Genomic DNA, 23,993 nt, shown 5'->3' on the forward strand with positions numbered 1-23,993 from the left:
AGGTTACATAACAGTGTAGAATACCAGCACATTACCAGCTATAGTAATATAGTCACTGGCGTATCAGACACATTGTGTCACATTTGTAGTGATATGGAATGGGACATACAAAGGACGCACTCTGTAATCATGCACTTGATTTCTCTGTACTCCAAATAATGTCTACACAGAGTCTAAAACCCTAACGCTGTGTGTGTGACATCACCAGTTTGTTATCTAAAGCCTGTCATTGATGAAAACACACGGCATTGGTCCAAGACCCGTTTTTTTTTATTATCATACTAGTCGCTGCAAGGATTCGAGCCACGCATGCGCAGTAGGTACACTGCCCCTAAAAGCAAGCATCAGTGCCTGGCTGCTTCATTGAGAAGGAGGATTCAAACTTCCGGTACTGTCATGGCGACATGGTGGTGGTGTGCCTAGATAAAAAGAAAGAGAAAATAACCTGATCCCCGGTCAACAGCGTGGATTTGAGCATTTAACGGGGGTTGCCAAATCGCAGAGGAATCATTATTGATACGGAGGTTTCAAGTGGCCCATCGCGGCTCTCCCACCCCGGCCGGCCATGGCGGCGCATAAACCCGTGGAGTGGGTTCAGGCCGTAATTAGTCGATTCGACGAGCAGGTAAGAATAACATATCGCAATAATAGAACATTTTGTCTCTGTTTTTTTTTTTCTCCTCTCAATAATAGAAAGGTGGTGGCATTGTGCGATCGGATGATCGTTTGTAGAAAGCTGCATTGTCATGACTGGGTGGTGTTTTAGTGCCGATCCAGAATGGATAGTGATAGCACTAGTAGCTTTGCCTTCTCAACACCCCACTCCTCCTGCAGAGAGAGCCGCATCACCCTCAGTGTGTCAGTGACAGCCAAGTGACAATCAACAGAGAAGGCGAAGCTTTAAGACATGTGCAAATCGGCCGATCGCACGAGATCGCTTTTTTAAAGCCCTGTGTATAAACCCACGAGGATGTTCCCCCCCATGTATAAACAAAGGAGTCCACACAGAGCACGCCTCTCGCTGTCAAGAAGGAGGAACTAGCTAGCTCGTAGCACTGGGCTAAGCTCCGTGGCCAGCAGCTGGTTAGGTTGTCAACCTGGCACCTGGAACATGGGCTAGCTAGCTAGCTAGCATCCACATGTCATTTCCACCAGGCTGCTTAGTGACAGCTTGACTTTCTAACCATTGGGAAAGAATGGTGTGTGTATTAGCATGTTAGCTGTTTCGATGGCTAAGCCACATCCTGTGTTGTTTTAGCTGCTGAGTCCAGTTTGTTGACAGACAGTGTCAGTGTGTGTGGACTGTCTGACAGAAAGGTCTTATTGGGGAAAACATGGAAGATGTGTGATCGAATGTTTCTGCATGCATTTATTTATAGACCCCTAGTGTGTTACCCCTCTCTCCCTGTTGTCATTGTCAAACACAATGTCTCATGTGTCCATCCCCCCGATCAGGTCATCATGGATTAGCCCCTAAACTGACCTGTACACACACAGAGGACATTGACCACCTAATGATGTCATGGTATGCCCATGCCCAAGTCAGTGTTTTCATTGTGGGTAAACCCTTTGCACCAGGAGTGGTCACAGTGATGTGTGATGTGTCACTCAGTGGGATTGTGTGTGATCAGGCGATTGCCTTTCAAGTATTAAGTGACTTGTTTCACTATTATAGGCTGACATATCTCCTTTCAGGGTCGAACATATGACTTGTAGGTGGCTTGTCAGTTGTCAGGCATGCCCTGCTAGTTTATTTACATATTGTCAATTGTCATGATCTCTGATTTAACATTTGTTGTTGGCTGGTTACGAAAAGTCTTCACAGAGAAAAAGAAAAGAACTAGGTGAAACAACCCCATTAGACTGAGCGTGTGTTGTTCTGACTGGAAGGCTGTCAGTACACTTGAAGATTTAAAAGAGATTAATTTAAAGCCACTTTTTTTTTCTTTCTTCTTTCTTCTGCTAAGCCTATTGCTAGCACATTAGGAATCGCCAAAGAGGATTGGGTATGTTTGGCTTTTGGTGGGATTGAGCCTGATTCGGTTAGAATCAGTCTTAAGCATCGCTGCTGGAGAGCACTGTTTATCACGAATGTGCTCCGACAGTTCTTTGTGCTGTTGTGTTCATTGTCTTTGTGCTTGGCAGCAGATCGTCTCCAGTGTTTTCTTCTGGTCTCTTAGGTGGAGTTGTCTTTCGAGGAGGAGTGGAGGAAACTCATAGAGCGGTGTCCAGGTTTGTCCATGATAGCCTAGAGCAGCGGTGGTGCAGGACTCTGAGGGAAATTGAACCTCTGACCCAAGCGTCGTCCCCACCACTTGCTGTTTGATTGTCATGTCGAGCTTTAGAGAGTGCTCCACGTGCCCTCTGCCTCCGCTGCAGCACATCACAGTGCTGTCACAGAGATGCTGTCATGGAGTTAGGCGTGCTTCCACACTTGTTGAATTTTGGAATCTAGCCTACCTAAAGATTTGGCCCATGTAACCCACTCTATGATCAGATAATAGTGTCTTATGGGCTTGCTTGGACAGTGAACTTGATGTACTTGACTTGAAGTCAAGATAAGGGAAATCTTTCTGACCTTTTTTTATTTAAATGTTGATGTTGGTCTCTGAAGTTGCTTGTAAGCCTTGGCCTGGAAAGAGAAGCTCAGTCAAGTGAAGAAACATTTTGGTCTTTTTAGATGGAATTTTGGATGGAGGGGCTCATAAATATCTCCATGCACAACAATCCCGACCTCTTATTACGGTTTCTGTGCTCGGTTAAATCGTGTTTTCGGTGTTGGCACTCAGCTCGAACTTCTTAAAAGCCGTTTGTATGTCTCCTGGCATTACGGCGGAGGGGGAAGTGTACTCTTCCTCTCTCCCCTCTTTGTGTGCAGTGCCCTGTTGGCTTTTGCCAAAGCACTCATAAGGAGAGGGATTGGTCCATGACCTTAGAGGAATTTCAGACTGTGCCAGTGAAACAAAGTGCCCCTGTGTCTTGGCCCGGACTGAATATGGATGTCAACAAGCCACACTGTGTGCGGCTGTGTGTGTGTGTCTGTGTGTGTGTCTGTGTGTGTATGTGTGTATGTGTGTGTCTGTGTGTGTCTGTGTGTGTCTGTGTGTGTCTGTGTGTGTGTGTGTGTCTGTGTGTGTCTGTGTGTGTCTGTGTGTCTGTGTGTGTGTGTGTGTGTGTGTGTGCGCCTTTGCTGTGAGGATGCTCAAGTCTCGGGATTCTCATTTCCATCCCCTCTTGCACTGAGCCAGGAGGAGCAGCCCCTCCCTGCTATGGTGGCCTATGTTAGGGGGTCAGGGGCCAGAGAGCTGGGTCCCTGCCTTCTCCTGCTCCCCTGCCTTACCAGAGGCTCCCTCCTAGCTTTGCTTGGCACCTTCATTTAGCCAAGTAATGCATTGGTCTCTAAGGGTAGTGGTGGTGGGAGACGGGCCTTGAGCCTTTACCTCTCTTGGTTCATTTGTAAAAGCCGGGCCTAGCCTATACTCAAAACAGTGGCTGTTTATACCTCTTCCACTCGTGTCTACTTGTAAGCTGAAGTGTGTGTGTGTGTGTGTGTGTGTGTGTGTGTGTGTGTGTGTGTGTGTGTGTGTGTCTAGTACAGACTACTACAGGTGTGCAGCTGTGGCCCAAAAGGGAGAGGCGTATTGCCAAAGGCCTCTTTGTTTCCACATGTGGAGGGGAGCACGGCCCATGGCATGTGTGCTGCCTGGGAGCTCAGCCCATCCGCCCCCCCTGTGTGTGCTGCTGTATGCTCAGGGAGGGGCCACTGACCCACCCTTTCTCAGGCCAAGTTGGCCTCCTCCTCTCTCTCTCTCTCTCTCTCTGTCTCTCTTTTCTCTACTGGCTCTCCCTGAGGTGGGCGGGGGGGGGGGGTTCTCTTACTTCCTCTGTAGTCGCCCATGTCTTTGGACTGTCCCTCTAACCGAATAGGAAGATGTTTTCCTTTGGGGTTGAACCGTCATGACTCCCACCACCAACCCTGAGAATAAGATAACAAGAGTCGTCGAATGGCTTTTTTTTTGGGTGTCGGGGACGTATTTTTAATCGGGTTTGGTGTGCTGTGATTGGCTGTTTAGCAGATGGGAGCGGAGCCTAGGCGGGGGTCAGCCTGGGGCCACAGACCAGCTGATGATGTTGTCATCCGGTCTGGGCTGGAGCGGGAGCGCAGCAGGGCCCCGGCGTGGGCCTGGCTCACACAGCCCCAGCTCTCCCCCAGGCCTGGAGGACAGGGAAGAGAGCGAGAGACATGAGCCTCCCACGTCTTATTTCCTGAGTGGCCGCAGATGTGGTCGGTCACTCGTCTTGTCATGGTTACAGGACAGTAGTGTGTGAGCAAGGCTCTGTGAGCTTTGCAGCCCAGATATGTTGTCATCTTAGTCACAGCAAACCTGGACTAGGCCAGCTCCTCGAAAACATATTTATTTCTTGTGGGCCGATATTTTTTTGAAAGAAGACAGAAACATTGCTTTCGTTTTGACAGTTGGTCATAGGTGGGAGGCCTTATGCCTATTATTAGACTCTAACCAGTGACCACTGGTAGTTAGCAGCTTTAAATAAGCGCATGAGATAGTTTTGGTTACAGTGTGGCTAATATTTCCTGTCTGTTCTTTTCTTTTTTCTTTCTTCCCCCAACAGCTTCCAGTCAAAGTGGGCACACAGAACACTCACACCAAAGTCAGCACAGAGCACAACAAGGAATGTCTGATCAACATCTCCAAGTACAAATTCTCTCTGGTCATCAGTGGCCTCACAAACATACTAAAAAATGTGAACAACATGGTGAGTGTGTGTCTGTCTGCATATGTGTCTGTCTGCGTGTGTGTGTGTGTGTGTGTGTGTGTGTGTGTGTGTGTGTGTGTGTGTGTGTGCGCGAGTGTGAGAGAAGTTAAGCAAAGTCAGTGTGCATTGCCAGGTATAGTGAAGGAGATCAACCATGTGTTTGTTCCCTCTCACCAACAGCGAATATTTGGGGAGGCTGCCGAAAAGAACCTCTATCTCTCCCAGCTCATCATCCTGGACACGCTGGAGAAGTGTCTCGCTGGGGTGAGGAACCTCTCTCTCTCTCTCACACACACACACACACACACACACACACACACACACACACAGTATTAAGTTCTCTATCTTGAGATCCTCACAATAGATCATAATTTGGGGTGGAATCCTGATCCGAGGTCTGCGCGTGTAGTTCTGACATCTGCGTCAGTCCTCCATCCGGGTCAACGGGAACCTTCGCGCGGCGATGGCGAGTTACGCGCTGGAGGATCCTGGCGTTAGGATTCCACCCCCGCCTCGGATCAAGGCGTCACACTGTAGGATGTGGGCTGTCTGTGGGAGACGGCTTCGTCTCTGTGGGTGGGGGGGGGGGGAGTGGAGTGGAGTGGAGTGGAGTGTGTCCTTTGCTCTGTACGTGGAGGTGCGGAGGCTTCTTCCCTTCCCCATGGTGTGTGTGTGTGTGTGTGTGTGTGTGTGTGTGTGCTCCTCCAGTGTGACGTCGGCCTGTCTCTCTCTCTCGGAGCCTCCGGGAGCCGTGTTAGTCCAGTCCCCGGGCTCCTAACCCCCCCCCCCCCCTCCTCCTCCTCCTCCTCCTCCTCAGTAAAGATGTGCTCACTGCCCACTCCTCCAGATTGCTTTTCCAGGTGCTTCCTCATCTTGACTTTGCATTCGCAGCCTCCAGTGGGATTGCCCTGAGTTTCTGGCCCCCTTCTTTTCTTTTCTTTTTTTTTTTCCCTCCCTCTCTTTTTTTTTCATTACTGGGAGCTTGCCGATGGAGGACAGCTGTGGGTTCTCCAAGTCTTCCCTGTTCTCGACATTTTAATGCTTTTTTGCTAAAGTGTTTCTTTTTTTGGGGGGGGGGGGGGTTGTGACTCAAATATAGTTCATCTAGGCTGTGCGGTGTACTTCTCAACGTGCGGCTGTCCTCTTTCGTCGATGTCACTTAAAAAAACAACGACAACAACAAAAAAGACTTTTGCTTCTAACGCCAAAGTTATCGCAAAAATATTTCTGGGTTTATGATTTGCCGTATCCCCTCTCTCCGGAGCCCCCCACTGTCCCTCCTGCAGTCTGCTGGGGTGATGTCAAGCTCCAGTCGACTAGTCCTGCTGTACACATTCAAACGCAGCAGCTAGAACCATTAGTCTGGATACTGTTTACTAATCTCTGCCCAGACCCGTTCGCTCGCCTAGATTTACAGCATTATTTCAAGGTTGTGAGGGACATCGGAATGCACTATATGTAAACCATGTGAGGTTATGACCATGTGTGATACCTATTAGTCAGGATGCTCCGACAGGTATTCCTCATCTCTGTTGTATGAGCGAGAAGGAGCGATTTCAGGTTGTTTCATGCCAAGTTGATGTTCACGGTATGTTTTTCCAGAGGGGCCTTGAGACCAGAACCCATCTGTAAACATGCATCATGTGTGTGTGGAGGTCTGTGTCTGCGTCCCTGCTCGCTGCGGGGGGGACAACCTGAGAGGGAGATAGCGTGAAAGGAGCAGGGGACACGGAGGAAGGTTTTTTTTCCTCACAAGTTGTTGAGTTGACGTCTTGGCTCTGACCCTCTCCCCTTCTCGTCCTCCCCTCTTGCTCTCCATCCGCTCCCTCCCTCCCTCCCTCCCTCCGCCCCCCCCCCTCAGCAACCCAAGGACTGCATGCGTCTGGACGAGACCATGCTGGTGAAGCAGCTGTTGCCGGAGATCTGCCACTTCATCCACACGTACCGCGAGGGCCACCAGCACGCCGCCGAGCTGCGCAGCTCGGCCTCCGGGGTCCTCTTCTCCCTCAGCTGCAACAACTTCAGCGCCGTCTTCAGCCGCATCTCCACCAGGTAACGCCTGCAGCGCAGACCCCCCCCCCCCCCCCTTCACCCTCCCCCAGGGACACGTCGTCCAGTTAGACCAAGGGGACGTGTTACCCGTGTACCTCTTCTATTCCCTACGAATTCACACTAATGAGCCGAACTGAACTGAGCTGGGCCAAGCTGAGCTGTATTTGATGGAAAAAGACGAGGTGAAAAAGGGAAATACCCCGGGCCAGTTCAGTAGGGTTAGGGTCGGTGCTGTAGTGTGGAAAGCCCGGTCCCGGTCCCGGTGTGGAGTCAGGTCAGAGGTCATAGGCCTACATGATGACCTGCACACTCCTCCATCCGCTTTCCCTCCCTTCATCCCGCTCTCCTCGAGAGATCCGGAGACATGATATAGGAGCCGTCATCCATCTAGGAAAAATAGAGACAGAGGGAGAGGGAGTGATTGAAGGGTGTGTCCGACAGCCGCTTGAATGAAGTGGCTTTGTGTTTGGTGGAGTGATGTTCCCCTCCGGACACGGCCCATGAGGACCTGTGTCTGCAGAGGACATGACCGCATACACACACACACACACACACACACACGTGTTGCAGGCACACGTGTTTGTCTGTGTTTGGAGCTGTGTTGTGCGTGTGTGCGCGTGTGTGTGGACCTGTGTGTGTGTGTGTGTGCGTGCTTGCGGACCTGTGCATGTCAGAGGTGTGTGTGTGTGTGTGTGTGTGTGTGTGTGTGTGTGTGTGTGTGTGTGTGTTGACCTGTGCATGTCAGAGCTGAGTGGTTTAGAGTGGGGGAAAAAAAAAACATCTGGTGTATCCATTAACCACTAGGGTTTATGAATAATTCGTTGAAGGTCAAAAAGCACAGCTTTTGTCTCCCTCCTCTCTGCGCTGGTGTGCTATTTGGTTTGAGGCAGGGGTAACGCCCGGCCCTGTGTGTGTCTGCTTCTGTTAGTTAGCACATGTTAACCCACAGAGAGGCAGCTGACCGGCCGATGAGGGAGAGAGAGAGACAGAGAGAGAGAGAGAGGCCCAGACTTGAGGAGGAGGAGGAAGTGGCTGCTTATTAAAACATGAGGAGGATGTCGGGACGTGGGGAGAGTTGACCTCACCCTCTCCTCCTCAGGGTCACCTCGGTGTACAGCAGCTTTTACCTTGAAAGCATTGCCCATTCATCCAAACTGTTCCACGTCAGCCCCCCCCCAACAAACTAAACCCTGGTTCTTCATAGATAGATAGATAGATTTAGTTTATTAGCCACACGACCAAAGGCGGTGGAATTTGTTCTCAGTACAGCGTATTATTCTCTGCAGCACACAAATGACAAAAACAAACAAGTGCACAATAGACAACAGCAGACAAAACATTGACAACAACAGACAATCGTGGTATGCATGTCGGTCATGTCAGTGAGGAGGGGGCTTGTAAGTCTTGACCACCTCACTGCACCTGATTTTCTCATTTGGGGGTCACAATTTTTTGGGATGGATTCTCTACACCAGTGGTTCTCAACCTTTTTTGGGCCAGCGCCCCCCTGTCCATTATCCAGGCCTCTTACCGCCCCCCCATCAAAAAAAGTAGGCTTATTTTCTTCCCTAAATATTAATGTTGACTAATATTCTGTGTTATATAATTTAAAAAGCATGTCACTGAATGCCAAATAATAGATTGGATTTAACTGGGCAGTTGGAATATCATTAGTTTACCAGAGAGCAGAAAAGCCATGTGAATGTGAATAAAAATTCTGTGTTAAACAAACTCAGACAACATCAGAGAATACAAACAGACTGCTACGGAACAGCAGCAATTTCACACATGTCCGATGCAGAACAAACAGTAGGCTGCAGAACTGTACATTACAACTAACATTGTTAGTTTTTTTATGTGTGCTGGTGTTGCATTTCTCCAAATTGCTGTTTTATGATGCTAATATTTATTCATTCTTGATTGGACTTTGGGGGGGTGGTGTCACAATATGGCGGCAAACGCTAGGGGGCTATTATTTTAATATTTTATTTAGTATTCTATGGTATTATTTTCATAAACTAACCACTTCGAATTTCTCATATCAAAACATATCAAAACATAACAAAGTTCCAAAGTTCAGAGCTCTGCGCTCTGGGAGCGCTCAGAGATGGGTGCTCTGACTGAACACGGTTTTGCCCGAGCGAACTGACCGTTCGTGCATTTACGAACGTACCTGTAATAACACTGCTGACAGCTGATCAATCACAAGCAGAGTAGTGGTTTCCTATGGCAACAAAAGATGCTGACAGCTGTTCGGAGTGCTTATGTGTTCGTTTCCAGGACATTACAAGAGGAGCAACATATCACAAAAAAGCGATCGTATATTTTAGTTTGTAAACGTTAAGACGAACACATCGCAATGCTAACCTCAGAATGGCACTAGGGATAACATCCACAACAACACTTAACAGTAATACATTTATGTAATATACTGTGATGAACCTGCGAGGGGAGGGGACATTCGTAGCTGATTTCTCTAGGTTCGATTATTGGTAAGCGACAGAGAGCTTTCCGGACTGGTTTATTACAATACTATCGCCTGCTGTGATGTTCTGGTATGGTGGTATGGTATTAGCACTCATTTTAACTAAATTAAATAAGCTTTATTGAAAGGAAGCGAACGAAGCGAACGCAACAATTACAATGAGCCCACAAACTGAAACATATGTCACTCAAGCATAGCCTACAAGGAAAACACTCATAGAAGTTGGGCATTGGTCAACATGATGTTACAGATGGGATGAACCGGGGTTCTTTCTATCGTAGCATAGTATTGCAATTTCTGCACTGTACATTAACTGTCAAGATTCTTCTACAATGCAGCTTACCCAGACACATTGGAAACTATCAAAAGCTCTGCCTTTGCTAGCTGAGTTTTTAGCTTCTCCATCTTCTTGATGACACTCACTTTTATTTTTTTGGGCCCTGAGCTACGTGTGTCTGCGTCACAGAGCCCGGCTAAGTTCAGAGCGCTCAGAGATGGGTGCTCTGACTGAAAACACGGTTTGTCCGAGCGAACTGACCGTTCGTGCATTTACGAATGTGCCCGTAATAACACAGCTGTTTTTCATGAGAAAAATACTTTATGCGTGAACGCCCCCCAAGAACACCTCAACGCCCCCCTTTTAAAAATATTTGTTCCAGCGCCCCCCGATGTTGTCTGAACGCCCCCGTTGAGAAACGATGCTCTACACTGTAAAGACAATTGGACACTATTTCAGATTAGAACATTTGAGGAGATCTGATGATCTGAGGAGCTACATTGGATTGTCTTGTCTTTGCTCTCCTAAAACCCAGGTTGCAAGAGCTCACCGTGTGTTCGGAGGACACCGTGGACGTCCACGACATTGAGCTGATCCAGTACATCAACGTGGACTGTGCCAAGCTTAAAAAACTGCTCCAAGGTATATTATGCTTATCCTTTTTATTTTTGGATCCCTCACGCAGTGTTATTTGTCTGTATCCGTTGCTTTGCTTACAACTCTTTACAAATGTAGTGTGTGGTTGTTGACGTCCAGCGTGGACCTATTCAATGCCGTTCTTCCTCCTCCTTTAGAGACGGTGTTTAAATTCAAAGCCCTCAAGAAACCAGCTCAGCTGAGTGTCATCAACAGTTTGGAGAAGGTGAGTATCTCTCTCTCTCTGACTCTCACTGCAGTTCTCTGTATGCTCTCTGTCTCCACCTAGTGGTGGTCCTGCATCCCCCAGCCCAACTCCTCCTGTAAAGGGGGGGGGCAGGCAGGCAGGCAGAGTTTACAGACAGCTCAGGCATCTGGATACACTTCAGTAAAGTCAGGACACCTCTGTTTACTCAGACTGTCTGGAGCTCACCAGAAGCCGGAGCTCTGAGCTAGTTGTGTGGCTCCGTAGAGAGGATGTATAAACACATTCACTGTTTTATGACGTCCTGGATATAAACACCCCCCCCCCCCCCCCACACACACACACACGCCCTAATCCGAGTTCTAAATGAGTATTTGGATGACTTTATTGGCGGAGTATAAGGAAACATCCCTGAAAGTCAGTGTATCTGTTGATGGACCGCACTGATACAACTTATCTCTCTCTCTCTCTCTCTTCCTCCCTCTCTCCCCCCCCCCCCCCCCCCCCCTTCCTCTCCCCTCAGGCCTTTTGGAACTGGGTGGAGAACTACCCCGATGAGTTCACCATGTTGTACCAGAGGCCACAGACAGACATGGCTGGTGAGTGAACAGGCCATGGTGCACCTAGGTACCTCGGATCGCTAGGAACCATTCCTTTCAAGGCCAATACAGGAAGTAAACCAGTTAGACTTGGATGTGATGCATCTGCGAGGCACGTGACCTTATTGTTTGCATTATTGGAATGCTTTTTTTCCGCCCACGCTGTGAGGCAGTGTTGCTGCTGGGTTGTGTTGATGTTATGGTATGTTGGGAGGTTCTCAGAGGAATAAGTTATAGCTAATTGTGTGTGTGTGTGTGTGTGTGTGTGTGTGTGTGTGTGTGTGTGTGTGTGTGTGTGTCTGTGTGTCTGTGTGTCTGTGTGTCTGTGTGTCTGTGTCTGCCTGTGCGTGTGTCTGTGCGTGTGTGTGTGTGTGTTGTACACACACCCCAGACTGTGCAGAGAAGCTGTTTGACCTGGTGGACAGCTTCGCTGAGAGTGCCAAGAGGAAGGCAGCCGTTTGGCCGCTCCAGATCATCCTCCTCATCCTCTGTCCCAACATCACACAGGACCTCTCCCGAGAGCCCGTGGAGGACAGCAAGGTCAACAAGGTCCGACACACACACACACACACACACACACACACACACACACACACACTCACACACACACACACACACACACACACACACACACACACACACACAGGTCTCAGTAGATATGTCTATGTGAGGTTGAAATGGTGATGTCATGGGGCAGACGTCAGGGAACAGGCAGACGGATATTCTTTGTTTAAACCGTCATAGGTTACCTACCGTAGGCTATACGTTCACTTTGTGTAACCTAACCTATATTCCGGTCAGACGTGTTCAAGTTTTAAACCCTCCCCCCCCCCCCTCTCCTCCCCTCCCCCCCTCAGAAACTGTTCCTGGAGAACCTGAGGAAGGCGCTGGCCGGCCACGGGGGCAGTAAACAGCTGACGGAGAGCGCCGCCATCGCCTGTGTGAAGCTCTGCAAGGCGTCCACCTACATCAACTGGGAGGACCACTCGGTCATCTTCGTCCTGGTGCAGTCCATCGTAGTGGACCTCAAGGTCAGCCCCCCCCCCCTCAGTCGCACTGTCCTCCTTCAGTATAGCTGACCCCGGCCCCCCCCCCCCCGGATCGTTTCCAAAGTTTTCCATATTCAATGTGGAACATTTTGAAATTATCAGAAAGGTTCCCAAATTTTGCAACCCTAGTTGACTTCAACACCCTTTTTTCCCTGACACCGATTAAGTATAAGCATGGACTGAATCACACTTTCATTCGAAAAATCTCCATTGAAGAGACTTTATTTTGAAGTCTGGGATTAGGCGTGATCTGTGTCCCTTAGGGTAAGAGGTTTCCACCTCTTATTGCAGTTGTTCAATCACCAGTTGGCCAACCCCCCACCCACGCTCCCCGTTGTGTGTCCCCCCTCTCAGGCCCTGCTCTTCAACCCAGCCAAGCCCTTCTCCAGAGGGGCGGGCAGCCAGAACGCCGACGTGGACCTCATGATCGACTGCTTCGTCTCCTGTTTCCGCATCAACCCCCACAACAATCAGCACTTTAAGGTCCGTGTCGCCTGTCCACCCCCTCGTCTGCGCCGCTTAGATCAGGGATGGCCGCGTACCGTCAATACAGTACATAGTTGAACGTGTGACGAGGCGGGGAATCGGACCCCCGGGATCTCCCACGTGGAAGACACGAGTGTCTATGCTTTTTCTTTTTCAATTTATTTCGATTTATTTTGAAAGTTAAAAAGAGACACATAAATATAATCACAGTGTGACACTCAATAACTAACGAGGATAAAACACAGAAAAGTCTGAGACTTATTTCCACTGTGGTCCTGACAAGGCATCAACATATACAGTGGCAACAATCAAAAACGACAATATAAAACACAATATGAAACAATATAAAACACTACAAAATACTATAACACCTACATTATGAAGCACTTTATGCTACTAAACCCTTAGGCCAAGAGGACAGCCTCAAGGTCAGAAGGGCAACACTTGAGTTTGGATGTCTCAGGCAGGGCTACCTGACCACCAGAGCGTGGTTCCAAATCACCTCCCCTACAGAAAGCATAACCGCAACTGCAATGACGATGACACCCCATATAAGGCTTGAGAGAGAGATTAGTTGTTGTAGGTAAGGGAATGTTTAGTGTACCTGTGTATGGCTTGAGTGACATATTGTTGACATCTTGTTGACATCATCTTGACATCTCTCTTGACATCTCTCTCTCTCTCTCTCTTTCTCTCCCCTCCTCCTCTTCCTCCCCAGGTCTGCCTGGCGTCATCCTCCCCTCCCACCTTCCACTTTGTCCTGGTCAACTCCCTGCACAGAATCATCACCAACGTAAGTTGAAGCTTGCGTGGCCGTCCAATCCTAGTTTCTGGATTAAGAGTGGTGGATGCTAACTGAAGTTTGATATTTAAAGAGGTTAGGGTTAAGGGTCATCCCAAGGGTCGCACTTAGAATCTACCGTTTAGAAATCAGTGATCAGTGATCCTGATATAAAGTACAATGGAACACTGTGGGCATTCTGGCCACTCCTACAGTAAAATGGCTAGTCAGGGTTGGCATGTGTCCTTTGGACTCTTTGTACACACACACACACACACACACACACACACACACACACACACACACACACACACTTGGCTGTACTACATGAGAATTAAGATCCACTACTATCTAGCCATGTCAAGAGAGGAAGTGATACAGGTGTGTGTGTGTGTGTGTGTGTGTGTGTGTGTGTCAATGGGAAGTGCTTGTGGGCAGATTTCATACAACGCCCTTTTTATTAGCCCTCTGAGACTGTGAATGTCTGTCTGTGTGTGTGTGTGTGTGTGTGTGTGTGTGTGTGTGTGTGTGTGTGTGTGTGTGAGAAAGAGAGAGTAAGAGTGTGACTTTAGATCTCCCCCACCCAAAGGGCTTCCTGTCTGTGAGCAGAAGTCAGAGACTGCTTTTGTTCCTGTGTGTCTGTGTGGGTGAGACAGAGGGGGGGGGGCGGGGGGGGAGTATAGCCCTCCATCTTCCTCCCCCTCCAGGCAAACTAAGGAAGTGCATTGATTCTCCCGCCCCAAAGAAGACTTATACGAGCCTTAGGCCTCGTGTTCGTGTCTGCGAATTCCACTGAATTTGGCTGTGAGCTCCGCTATGCTCCACCGAGTCCCGTATGGAAACGGAGGGTGTGTGAGTGCGTGTGTGTGATGGGGTGTGTGAGTGTGACCTTCCCTTCTCCTGTTGCAGTCCCCGTTGGACTGGTGGCCCAAGATCGACGCTGTGTACTGCTACTCTGGAGAGCTGCGCATCATGTTCTCTGAGACGCTGGGCCGCGTGATGCAGGGCTGCAGTACGCACGCTCCTCTCCGCATGACTCCGGTAAGACACTACTAACTAACCCCCCCCTGCCTCTGTGGGCAGACTGAGCACACACACATACACACACACACACACAGAAAACACACACTCTCTTGCATCAGGGTACACCAAGTGTGAAAAACGATCCACTTTCACACAATAGAATTTAAATAAAGGCAACACAACATATAACATATTGGCGTTAACATATTGGCACAATAAACCAAGGGCCATAAACTAACCTCTCACTCCTCCTGTCCTTTTGGATGAGTGTGTGTGAGTGTGTGAGTGTGTGTGCTTCTGTGTGTGTGTGTGTGTGTGCGTGCTTTTGTGTGTGTGTGTGTGTGTGTGTGGCTCATATGGAGGTGGAGGACGGCAGAGGGACGACCTCTCTGACAACATTGACTGGGTGGTGCTTTGTCTTTCTGCTTCTTCTCTCTCTTTCTCTTTCTCTCTCTCTCTCTCTCCTTCACCCCTTTTTTTAACATTTATTTCCTTTCCTTTTGAACTGCTTTCTTTTTGTTTTTAACTGGCTGCTGCCGCTCGCTCACTCACTCAGACGCCAACCACACACTGTTTTGCATGGCAGTGGGCTTCTGTCGCTGTAAGTATAACTGCCACCCACCAACTCCAACTCCACCTCCTCCTGAACCCTAACCTCTGACCCCTGCCCTGAGCCCCCCCACCCCCCCCACCCTTCATACTGCCACAGATACGAGAGATAGAGAGAGAGCCCCCCCTGTCCTCGTCCGCCTCCTCTGTGCTGGGTTGTCCCACACTCTCCATCTCATCTGTATGCGAGCTCCTGGAGCATGCGTCTTGATATTCCTTCCCCTCAGTGTCTCCTGTTGAAGGGTCATGGAGGGGGTCTCAGCTGGGGAATGGCTCAGTGTGGCCTGGTCCAAAAACGGCTCGGTGTAGACTGAACTCGTATGAATAGACAAAGTTCAAGTCCTGCTTAGAATTTTTTTTTTTTTTTTTTAATTTAGAGTTTATTTCCTAAGATGGAGCATCCTGTAAGGCAGTGGTTCCCAACCTTTTTTGTCTTGTGTACCCCTTGAGCTGTTTTGCCATGCCAGAAGTACCCCCTCACTCATGCGTGTTGATTATTTCCCAAAAAAATCAATTAAACTCTAACTTGCAAATATAACATTTATTACTGACACACAGAGAGCAAAACCTCTTCTCATGTCTCCAAAACTCTAAACACATTTTCTGCTTTACACACATTTTGCTATTCAAAATGGCACTTTTTAAATGCACTGAACACGGTTTTCTGCACACAACAATCTGACATAAAGTCACATGTTTGCCATTTCAAAACATTGCCATTCAAAATTAGACTACATGAGCTAATTGGCCAATACATGTGCCACCTGGCCACCTCAATGGTTAATTGTTACCACATGCCCACACACTCACTGAAAATAGAAAAATAAATAATAAATAATAATGAATTTGATTTGATATCTGTTTCTTTTCCCTTTCTCCTGCTCCTCTTTGGCTTCTGTCTGAGGTGCAGTGATGTCATAATTTTCTCATCCCAGAGTCTTGACTGATGGGGAGAGGAAACAGACAAGATGAGACAGGATAAAACTTATCACACACACACACACACACACACACACACACACACACACACACACACACACACACACACACACACACACACACACACTTAAACTTCTTATCTAACTCTACTGATTATTAATGAAATCATTTGAACCACTCCCCTTTAATACATAGATATTTACACCATTGTGAAAAATAGACTCACCCAGTAGCAGTTGCAATTCTTTTTTTCATCAGTTGAGCTTTAATGAGACACTTGAGGTTGCTTCTCTTTTATAAGCTTTGACAGTTCTGGAGGCAGTGTGGCAACAGCAGTCACCAGGCTGCTCTCCACACTCAGTCTGTTCCTTGGCTTGGTTTTGATGTGGGTCAAAGCTGAGAAGGTCACTTCACACATATATGTAGATCCAAAAGGCAAAAGTTCATTCAATGCACACTTTCCCAGCACTGGATATTCCTTTTCAACATCACACCAAAACTCTGTCAATGACTTGTCAGCATGTGCCATCTTCAACCCACGATCAGAGGACATGTCCATCAGATTTTCCTGCAGGCTTGCAGGAAGGCTGCTGCTGCTCCTGTCATTCACTCTGAATGGGTTCCTCACCCAGTCCAGTTTTTCTGACTTTGTTTCAATGTCATGAAAGTACTGGTTGAAGTCAGTGTCAAGTTTGGACAGATGTGCTTTAACTATTTTCACCACAGGACCTCTGTCAGCATCAGTGGTGGCGAGATGGCCATCAAGCAGTGGGAAACAGCTCACATCTCCATCCTTACATTTCCTCTCCCATAATTTAACCTTCTTTATGAATCCATTCACTTTGTCATACATGTTAAGGATGTGTGAGTACTTGCCCTGAAGTGAAAGGTTGAGCTCATTCAGCTTAGTGAAGACATCAGCAAGATATGCCAGCTGCGCAACCCACACTGCATCCTCAAACAGGGCTGCAAGAGGGTGGTCGTTTTCTGTCAGGAAAGCAAACACCTCGATGCGCAATTCATAGAGCCGCAGCAGCGTTTTGCCACGAGACAGCCAGCGAACGTCTGTGTGAAGCAGTAGCTGCTCATGCTCTGACCCGCTGTCATGACAAAGAGTTTGAAACAGTCTGTGGTTCATTGGCCGGGACTGAATGAAGTTAATCACCTTAACTGCGTCATCCATAACTGCACTTAACTCGGGGCTCATCCTTTTGCTGGCGAGTGCCTCCCGGTGAATAATACAGTGCATCCACTTAATTTCGGGGTTCACCTTCATCACACGCCCAAGCAGCCCACGCACCTTACCCGTCATTGCTGCCGCTCCATCGGTACAGATGTGACTGCAGGATTTCCACTCCAGATCGTTGTCTTTGAAGAAATACTCCAGATCGTTGTCTTAATCAGAAATATTTCCTCGCCAGTTGTCTTTCCTGGCAGCGTCTTGCAAAACAAGATATGCTCATTTATGTCCGACTCTTCTTTATAACGCACAAAAGCCAGCAGCTGAGCCTCCCCACTAACGTCGGTCATTTCATCTAATTGCAAAGCGAACTGACCTGCTTGCTTCATTTTATCCACCACTTGTCCGACAATATTTATGGACATATCATCAATCCGACGGGAGACGGTATTGTTAGATAATGGTACCAACTTGAGCGTGTCAGCTGCTTTCTTGTCCAGCATAGTTTGAGCCAAAATCATAGCGGCAGGCAAAATCAGATCTTCGGCGATTGAATGTGGGGTTTTTGACTTAGCCACTAGTAATGAAACAGCATAGGACGCCTCCAGTGCTTTGCTTGACACACTTGCCGCTTTTTTCAGTGTAGCCTGACTTGACTTGAACTCTGACAGTTTTCGCTTGAAAAAGTCGTCAGTTTTACCAACAGTTGCTAGGTGTTTGGTGCTCTGGTGTCGCTGTAAATGGGCTGGCTTCATTGAATTATTAGCCAGGACTTCGCCGCAGAAAAAGCACTGTGGCTGTGGTGGATCAGCCGATGTACATGTAAATCCCCACAAAACATATGTTTCCAAATAATAGCGGGGTCCTTTTTTCCTTTTTTTCTCTGATCTGACCGTCTGATCTTCCTCTGATCTGACCGTCTGATCTGCCTCTGATCTGACCGTTACTGTAGCTGGTCGTTTTAGCCATCTGTCCATCTTTGCGGTATACTGACAGGCCTAGCTGACGTGCGCGCGTAAATGAACGTAAATGAACGTGATTTAAATGTGACGTGACTACCGCTTGTGTTACAGTCATTACCTGTCGGGGAGGAACTTAAGTTGCAGCGTACCATTTTAACAACAGGTTTATGAAACGACTATATTTAATTATTTTTTGGGAAAGGGAAATAAATTATAATTCCAAATCTTTCCACGTACCCCCTGCAATCCCCTCACGTACCCCTAGGGGTCCGCGTACCCCCGGTTGGGAACCACTGCTGTAAGGCACCGGTAAAACCTTGAGGGGTTTCTGCTTTTAAAAGGTGATGGTTTGACCACAGTTCTGTGGGTACCCGACTACCCGTCCCTGTGGAGGGACGGTGTGGAAGGAGAGGGATGAGGGATTGGATTGGAAGGGTAAGAATGGCAAAGCTGAACACGCAGCCACTTCTGTCTTTTCAAAGGCTGCTCGGTTCATGTCTTTGAGTTGGCTGCCATCTCGTCTCCAATGTGTGTGTGTGTGTGTGTGTGTGGCCTGACTCCCATCCTGGTGGTCCATGATGGTGTAGGTATGTCCCCTATAGGCTGCTGTGCTGTCTGTCAGTCTGGTCGCCCCTCCTCCTGTTTCATGGCCCACCCATGAAACAGCGTCTCTCTCCTGGTCGGGGTGTGTGCACCTTGACCCCCATGACCCCTCTCTTCTGATGGTCCCGTTGATCCTTGTGACGTGGGTCTGTGTCTGTGTCTGTGTGTGTGTGTGTGTGTGATACAATTATTGCGGTAGTCTGCTTCTCTGTGTCTCTGTCCTCCTCTCCTTCAGTCCTCCTCCTGCTCTCCCTGCTCTCCCTGCTCTCCTCTCTCCTCTCTCCTCTCTCCTCTTCCCTCTCTCCTCTCTCCTCTCCCCTCTTCCCTCTCTCCTCTCTCCTCCACAGTACGGCTGCCCTCCTCCTTCCCGTTGACTACTGTCACTGCTTTAACCTCCGACCTCCATGTGTTTGTCTGTGTCTCAGAGTCTGACCTTCAAGGAGAAGATGACGAGTCTGAAGTTCAAAGAGAAGACCACAGACCTGGACACGCGGAGCCACAAGTACCTGCTGCTGGCCCTGGTGAAGCTCATCCACGGCGACCCCAAACTCATGCTGCATGTATGTCCAGTCTTTTCCACTGTTTTGCCTTAACTTCCTGTCAAGGAACACACACACACACACGCACACGCTGTTGCTGTTGCTGTTCTTGAGGATGCCCAACAGAAAGACCGCAGGAAACTGGCGGCGCATAGCCGTTGGTTTTTACCTCACGTCAGCCATTTATCAACTGCACCGCACCACGCGTTTCTGTGTTTCTGAGTTTGAAGCCACGTCTAGCAGTTCTGTCATTTGCTCAAGTCTAAAATTCACTCCCACTAAGGCTAGGCTTGAGTCGTTAGTAATTAGAGGCTTTTCCGCACTCGTGCGTGATAGCCTGTGGACGAACGTTACTCTACAATTAAAGCGATGTTGTTGGGTTAACGGATTAGTGTTGGATTTGGCGAAATTAGCCAAGTGTTTGTGTAGGAGTTTAAAAAGTATTACTTTTAAGTCGTAAGCTGGTTTAGGGTTTTAGCGAAAGACTAGGGTGGAGAAGTGTAGGCTCAACTGGGAAAGCCACTCCTGTCTGGGTTTTCTGTTTGTACATATTTGTGTGGTTTGTATACATTTTGACGTGTGTGTGTGTGTGTGTGTGTTTCAGAATCCTGGGAAGCAGGGCCAGGAGATCCAAAGCAGCACTGTAGAGTTGATCACAGGCCTGGTTCAGCTGGTGCCTATGGCCAACATGGGGGAGATATCCCAGGAGGCCATGGAGGTGAGGCCCCTCTCTCTCTCTCTCTCTCTCTCTCTCTCTCTCTCTCTCTCTCTCTCTCTCTCTCTCTCTCTCTCTCTCTCTCTCTCTCTCTCTCTCTCTTTCTCTTCCTCTCTTTCTCTCGTCTCTAGTTTCCGTTACTAGTTCATCTGATGAGTGATTGAATGGTGACAAACTGACCATAGCCAGATTCTAAAGCGAGACATTGCAGGTATTAAATCCACCGTACCTTTATTGTATTAACACGTACTGTAATAACTCCGCAACATCGGTCTCTCATTGACTCCCTCTGTTCTCCTGTCCCAGGCCCTCTTGGTGTTGCATCAACCAGAGACCATTGAGCTGTGGAATCCAGACGCACCTATCGAGACCTTCTGGGACATCAGGTAAACACAACGCTACCACGCCTTAACGTCCTGCCATCAGATGGTCAGCACAGAGGGAGGTTGACCCTGGTGTGACTGTGTACTGACTTGGCTCTTCCCACCCTGAAGCTCCCAGGTCCTCTTCTTCATCTGCAAGAAGCTGGTCGGCCACCAGATGATCAACAGCACAGAGATCCTCAAGTGGCTGAGGGAGATCCTCATCTGCAGGAACAAGTTCCTCCTCCGGAACAAGGTGGGGCACGGCATTGTGGGTAATGTAGTCCTATGTTTCAGAGTTTTAAATTTGACTATTGAAATGAGAAGCATATGTATATATGAATGCTTCTCATTTCAATAGTCGAACTTAAAAACTCCAAAACATTCCTCGATTCCTCAACCTTGGGTCCTCTCTCCTCACCTCCTTCTCCAACCCCCCCCCAAAAAAAAAAAAAACCTCATGGGAGCAGAAGGTCTGAGGGGAGGGGAACCCTAAGACGTTCTCCCTCCGACGAAATCTTCAGAAGGAGGCTGGGAATAGAGAACTCCAGAAATCGAGGAAAGACTTTTCGGAAAGTTAGGCCGATGTGTCTTTTTTGAATGGCTTTTTTAACCCCCTCTCTCCGTCCGTCTCCTAAACCCCTCCAGGACCGCGCCACCCTGGGCAGCGGCATCCCCATCTGCAGGCAGGCCCAGACCAAGCTGGAGGTGTGTCTCTACATGTTCCTGTGGAGCCCCGACATGGAGGCGGTGCTGGTGGCCATGTCCTGCTTCCGCCACCTGTGCGAGGAGGCGGACATCCGCTGCGGGGTGGACGAGGTCCCGGTGCAGACCATCCTGCCCAACTACAACACCTTCATCGAGTTCGCCTCCGTCAGCAACATGATGTCCACGGGTAAGGGCTGCATGCACTGCTTTGGGATGGTGGTGGTCGAAACTGTGTATATCAAATACTTGTAAACAGATCGTGAGCTAATGATGATGCGTGTATAAGTCCACTAGAGGGCAGTCACAGTATGCATAATGCTGAGATGCAGATGTTGGTTGTTACACAGAGGTGACAACCAGAGGCTTATCTCAAGTGTGTGTGTCTGTGTGTGTGGGTGGGTGTGTGTTTGTGTGTGTGTGTGTGTGTGTGTGTGTGTTTCAGGTCGCTCTGCCCTGCAGAAAAGAGTAATGGCGCTGTTGAGGAGGATAGAACACCCTACTGCAGGAAACACAGAGGTGAGTGATGTCGTCTGCTGTGTCGTCCACTCAGAGGAACAGTCCACGTGTGCAGCAGAGAGCCAGCCTGGTGGATGAGGGTGAAGAAGGATGTTCATACCGAAACTGACATCATTGTTTTCCATTCTTCCCCCCAGGCTTGGGAGGACACCCACGCCAAATGGGAACAGGCCACCAAATTAATCCTCACCCACCCCAAAACCAAGCTGGAGGACGGTCAGGTAAGCCACTTCAACTTGGTCTGACCGCCTAACTCTCGATGCACGATCAACAACATAGTTAAGTGGCCTGGGGTGGTCCAGTGGTCTAGCACCGCGGTCGACAGTGCACACATATGCCCATGTCGGCATGCGTTCGACATGCCCTCTCTCCCTTCTTCTCCTTACTTTCCTGTCTCTCTTCACAACAATAAAATGACAAAAATGAGTGGGAGTGCCACTCTAACCCTTAAAAAAACCCTCAAAAAAACATAGTTAAGTCACTTGTAACTTTCTTGTCATTTTCGGTTGTGGAATCGGATCGTGTTGTTGGCAGGCTTCTCACAGGGTTCTTTGTCCGTCCGTCTGTCCGTCTGTCCGTCTGTCTGTCTGTCTGTCTGTCTGTCTCTGGTAGGAGTGGATCAACATGACGGGCTTCCTGTGCGCCCTGGGCGGGGTGTGTCTGCAGCAGCGTAGCACCCCGGGCCTGGCCACCTACAGCCCCCCCATGGGCCCGCTGAGCGAGAGGAAGGGCTCCATGATCTCCATGGGCTCGTGCGAGGGCAACACCGAGACGCCGCTGGGCCGCTTCATCGACCGCCTGCTCTCCCTGATGGTGTGCAGCCACGAGAAGGGCGTCCAGATCCGCACCAACGTCAAGGACCTGGTGGGCCTGGAGCTAAGCCCCGCCCTCTACCCCATGCTGTTCAACAAGCTGAAGAACAGCATCAGCCGCTTCTTCGACGCACAGGGGCCGGTGAGGGGAGCGGAAGAACGCGCTCGCGGACTCACACACACACACACACACACACACACACACACACACACTCGCTGAGACACATATTTTTTTTTTTTTTGGGGTATATTTCAAAACACATATGTGATGTATAGAAAAAAAATAAACACATACCCTTTTTTTTCCTTCTCAATGCGACACCTCCACCCTCTGTCTGTATACACCAGCATGATCATAAAACATGAATGAAGGGTCTTATCCATTGTCATCTTTGGGTCCCCTGTTTGGTGAACTTAAGTGTGTGTGTGTGTGTGTGTGTGTGGTGTGTGTTTGCAGGTCCCCATCAATGACACCAACACCCAGTTTGTGGAGCAGACCATCGCCATCATGAAGAACCTCCTAGACAACCACACAGAGGGCAGCTCAGAGCACCTGGGCATGGCCAGCATAGAGACCATGATGCTCAATCTGGTCAGGTGAGGTCACACACACACACACACACACACACACACTTTCCTCTCTTCTCCCCCCATCCCACCCTCAGATAACAGAATGGATAAGGAGGTGTGTTCTGTGTGGCCAGGTACGTGCGTATCCTGGGGAACATGGTGCATGCCATCCAGATCAAGACCAAGCTGTGTCAGCTGGTGGAGGTGATGATGGAGAGACGAGACGACCTCTCTTTCTGCCAGGAGATGAAGTTCAGGTGAGGTCGTCCTCCTGGAATGGAGACTACACACCTCATGAGGTGGATTGACCTCCCTCCCTTCCTTCCTTCCTTTCTTCCTCCCTCCCTCCCTTCCTTCCTTCCTCGCTCCCTCCCTCGCTCCCTCCCTCCCTCCCTCTCTCCCTCCCTCTCTCCCTCCCTCTCTCCCTCCCTCCCCTCTCTCCCTCCCTCCCTCGCTCCCTTCCTTCCTTCTTACCTCCCTCCCTCCCTCTCTCCCTCCCTCCCTCGCTCCCTTCCTTCCTTCTTACCTCCCTCCCTTCCTTCCTTCCTTCGCTCCCTTCCTTCCTTCTTACCTCCCTTCCTTCCTTCCTTCTTACCTCCCTCCCTTCCTTCCTTCTTCCCTCCCTCTCTCCCTCCCTCCCTCGCTCCCTTCCTTCCTTCTTACCTCCCTCCCTTCCTTCCTTCCTTCCTTCCTTCTTACCTTCCTTCCTTCCTCCTTCGCTCCCTTCCTTCCTTCTTACCTCCCTCCCTTCCTTCCTTCCTTCTTACCTCACTTCCTTCCTTCCTTCCTTCTTACCTACCTCCCTCCCTCCCTCCCTCCCTTCCTTCTTCCTGACATGCTGATGATTATGGGACTGACCCTCTCCTCTCCTGCGGCAGGAACAAGATGGTGGAGTACCTGACAGACTGGGTGATGGGCACCTCCAACCAGGCAGCTGATGATGATGTCAAGTGTCTTACCAGGTACACCGCTGCCCCCTGTCTGTATACGCTTGTAATTACCACCAAGTTGAGGTGAATAATATGATTTAATGGAAAAGAAATGGCAGCAATAAAAAGCCCACGGGAGCGTTCATAAACGTGCATTTAATTTATTTTTGCCTTGCACCG

The 23,993-nt window shown here is 49.1% G+C and overlaps 1 protein-coding gene across 1 annotated transcript in view; it reads left to right on the forward strand.

Annotated features, from left to right (window-relative positions):
- Positions 1–565: 565 nt before the first annotated feature.
- Positions 566–23,993, forward strand: part of LOC308156917 (neurofibromin-like) — a gene marked incomplete at its 5' end in the record, with an annotated part of 61,464 nt that continues 38,036 nt past the window's right edge. The window contains 24 exon segments of the mRNA XM_080530370.1: positions 566–625; positions 4,633–4,776; positions 4,957–5,040; positions 6,638–6,828; positions 10,126–10,232; positions 10,385–10,452; positions 10,955–11,030; positions 11,422–11,579; positions 11,888–12,061; positions 12,434–12,562; positions 13,284–13,358; positions 14,256–14,387; positions 19,088–19,222; positions 19,806–19,919; positions 20,223–20,302; positions 20,411–20,534; positions 20,927–21,173; positions 21,429–21,502; positions 21,640–21,723; positions 22,048–22,113; positions 22,115–22,456; positions 22,772–22,911; positions 23,019–23,141; positions 23,763–23,846. Coding sequence (XP_080386496.1) covers positions 566–625; positions 4,633–4,776; positions 4,957–5,040; positions 6,638–6,828; positions 10,126–10,232; positions 10,385–10,452; positions 10,955–11,030; positions 11,422–11,579; positions 11,888–12,061; positions 12,434–12,562; positions 13,284–13,358; positions 14,256–14,387; positions 19,088–19,222; positions 19,806–19,919; positions 20,223–20,302; positions 20,411–20,534; positions 20,927–21,173; positions 21,429–21,502; positions 21,640–21,723; positions 22,048–22,113; positions 22,115–22,456; positions 22,772–22,911; positions 23,019–23,141; positions 23,763–23,846 — 3,011 coding nt within the window.

Source organism: Nansenia antarctica, assembly GCF_963989245.1.
Source record: "Nansenia antarctica genome assembly, chromosome: 4".
NCBI classification, from domain to species: domain Eukaryota; kingdom Metazoa; phylum Chordata; class Actinopteri; order Argentiniformes; family Microstomatidae; genus Nansenia; species Nansenia antarctica.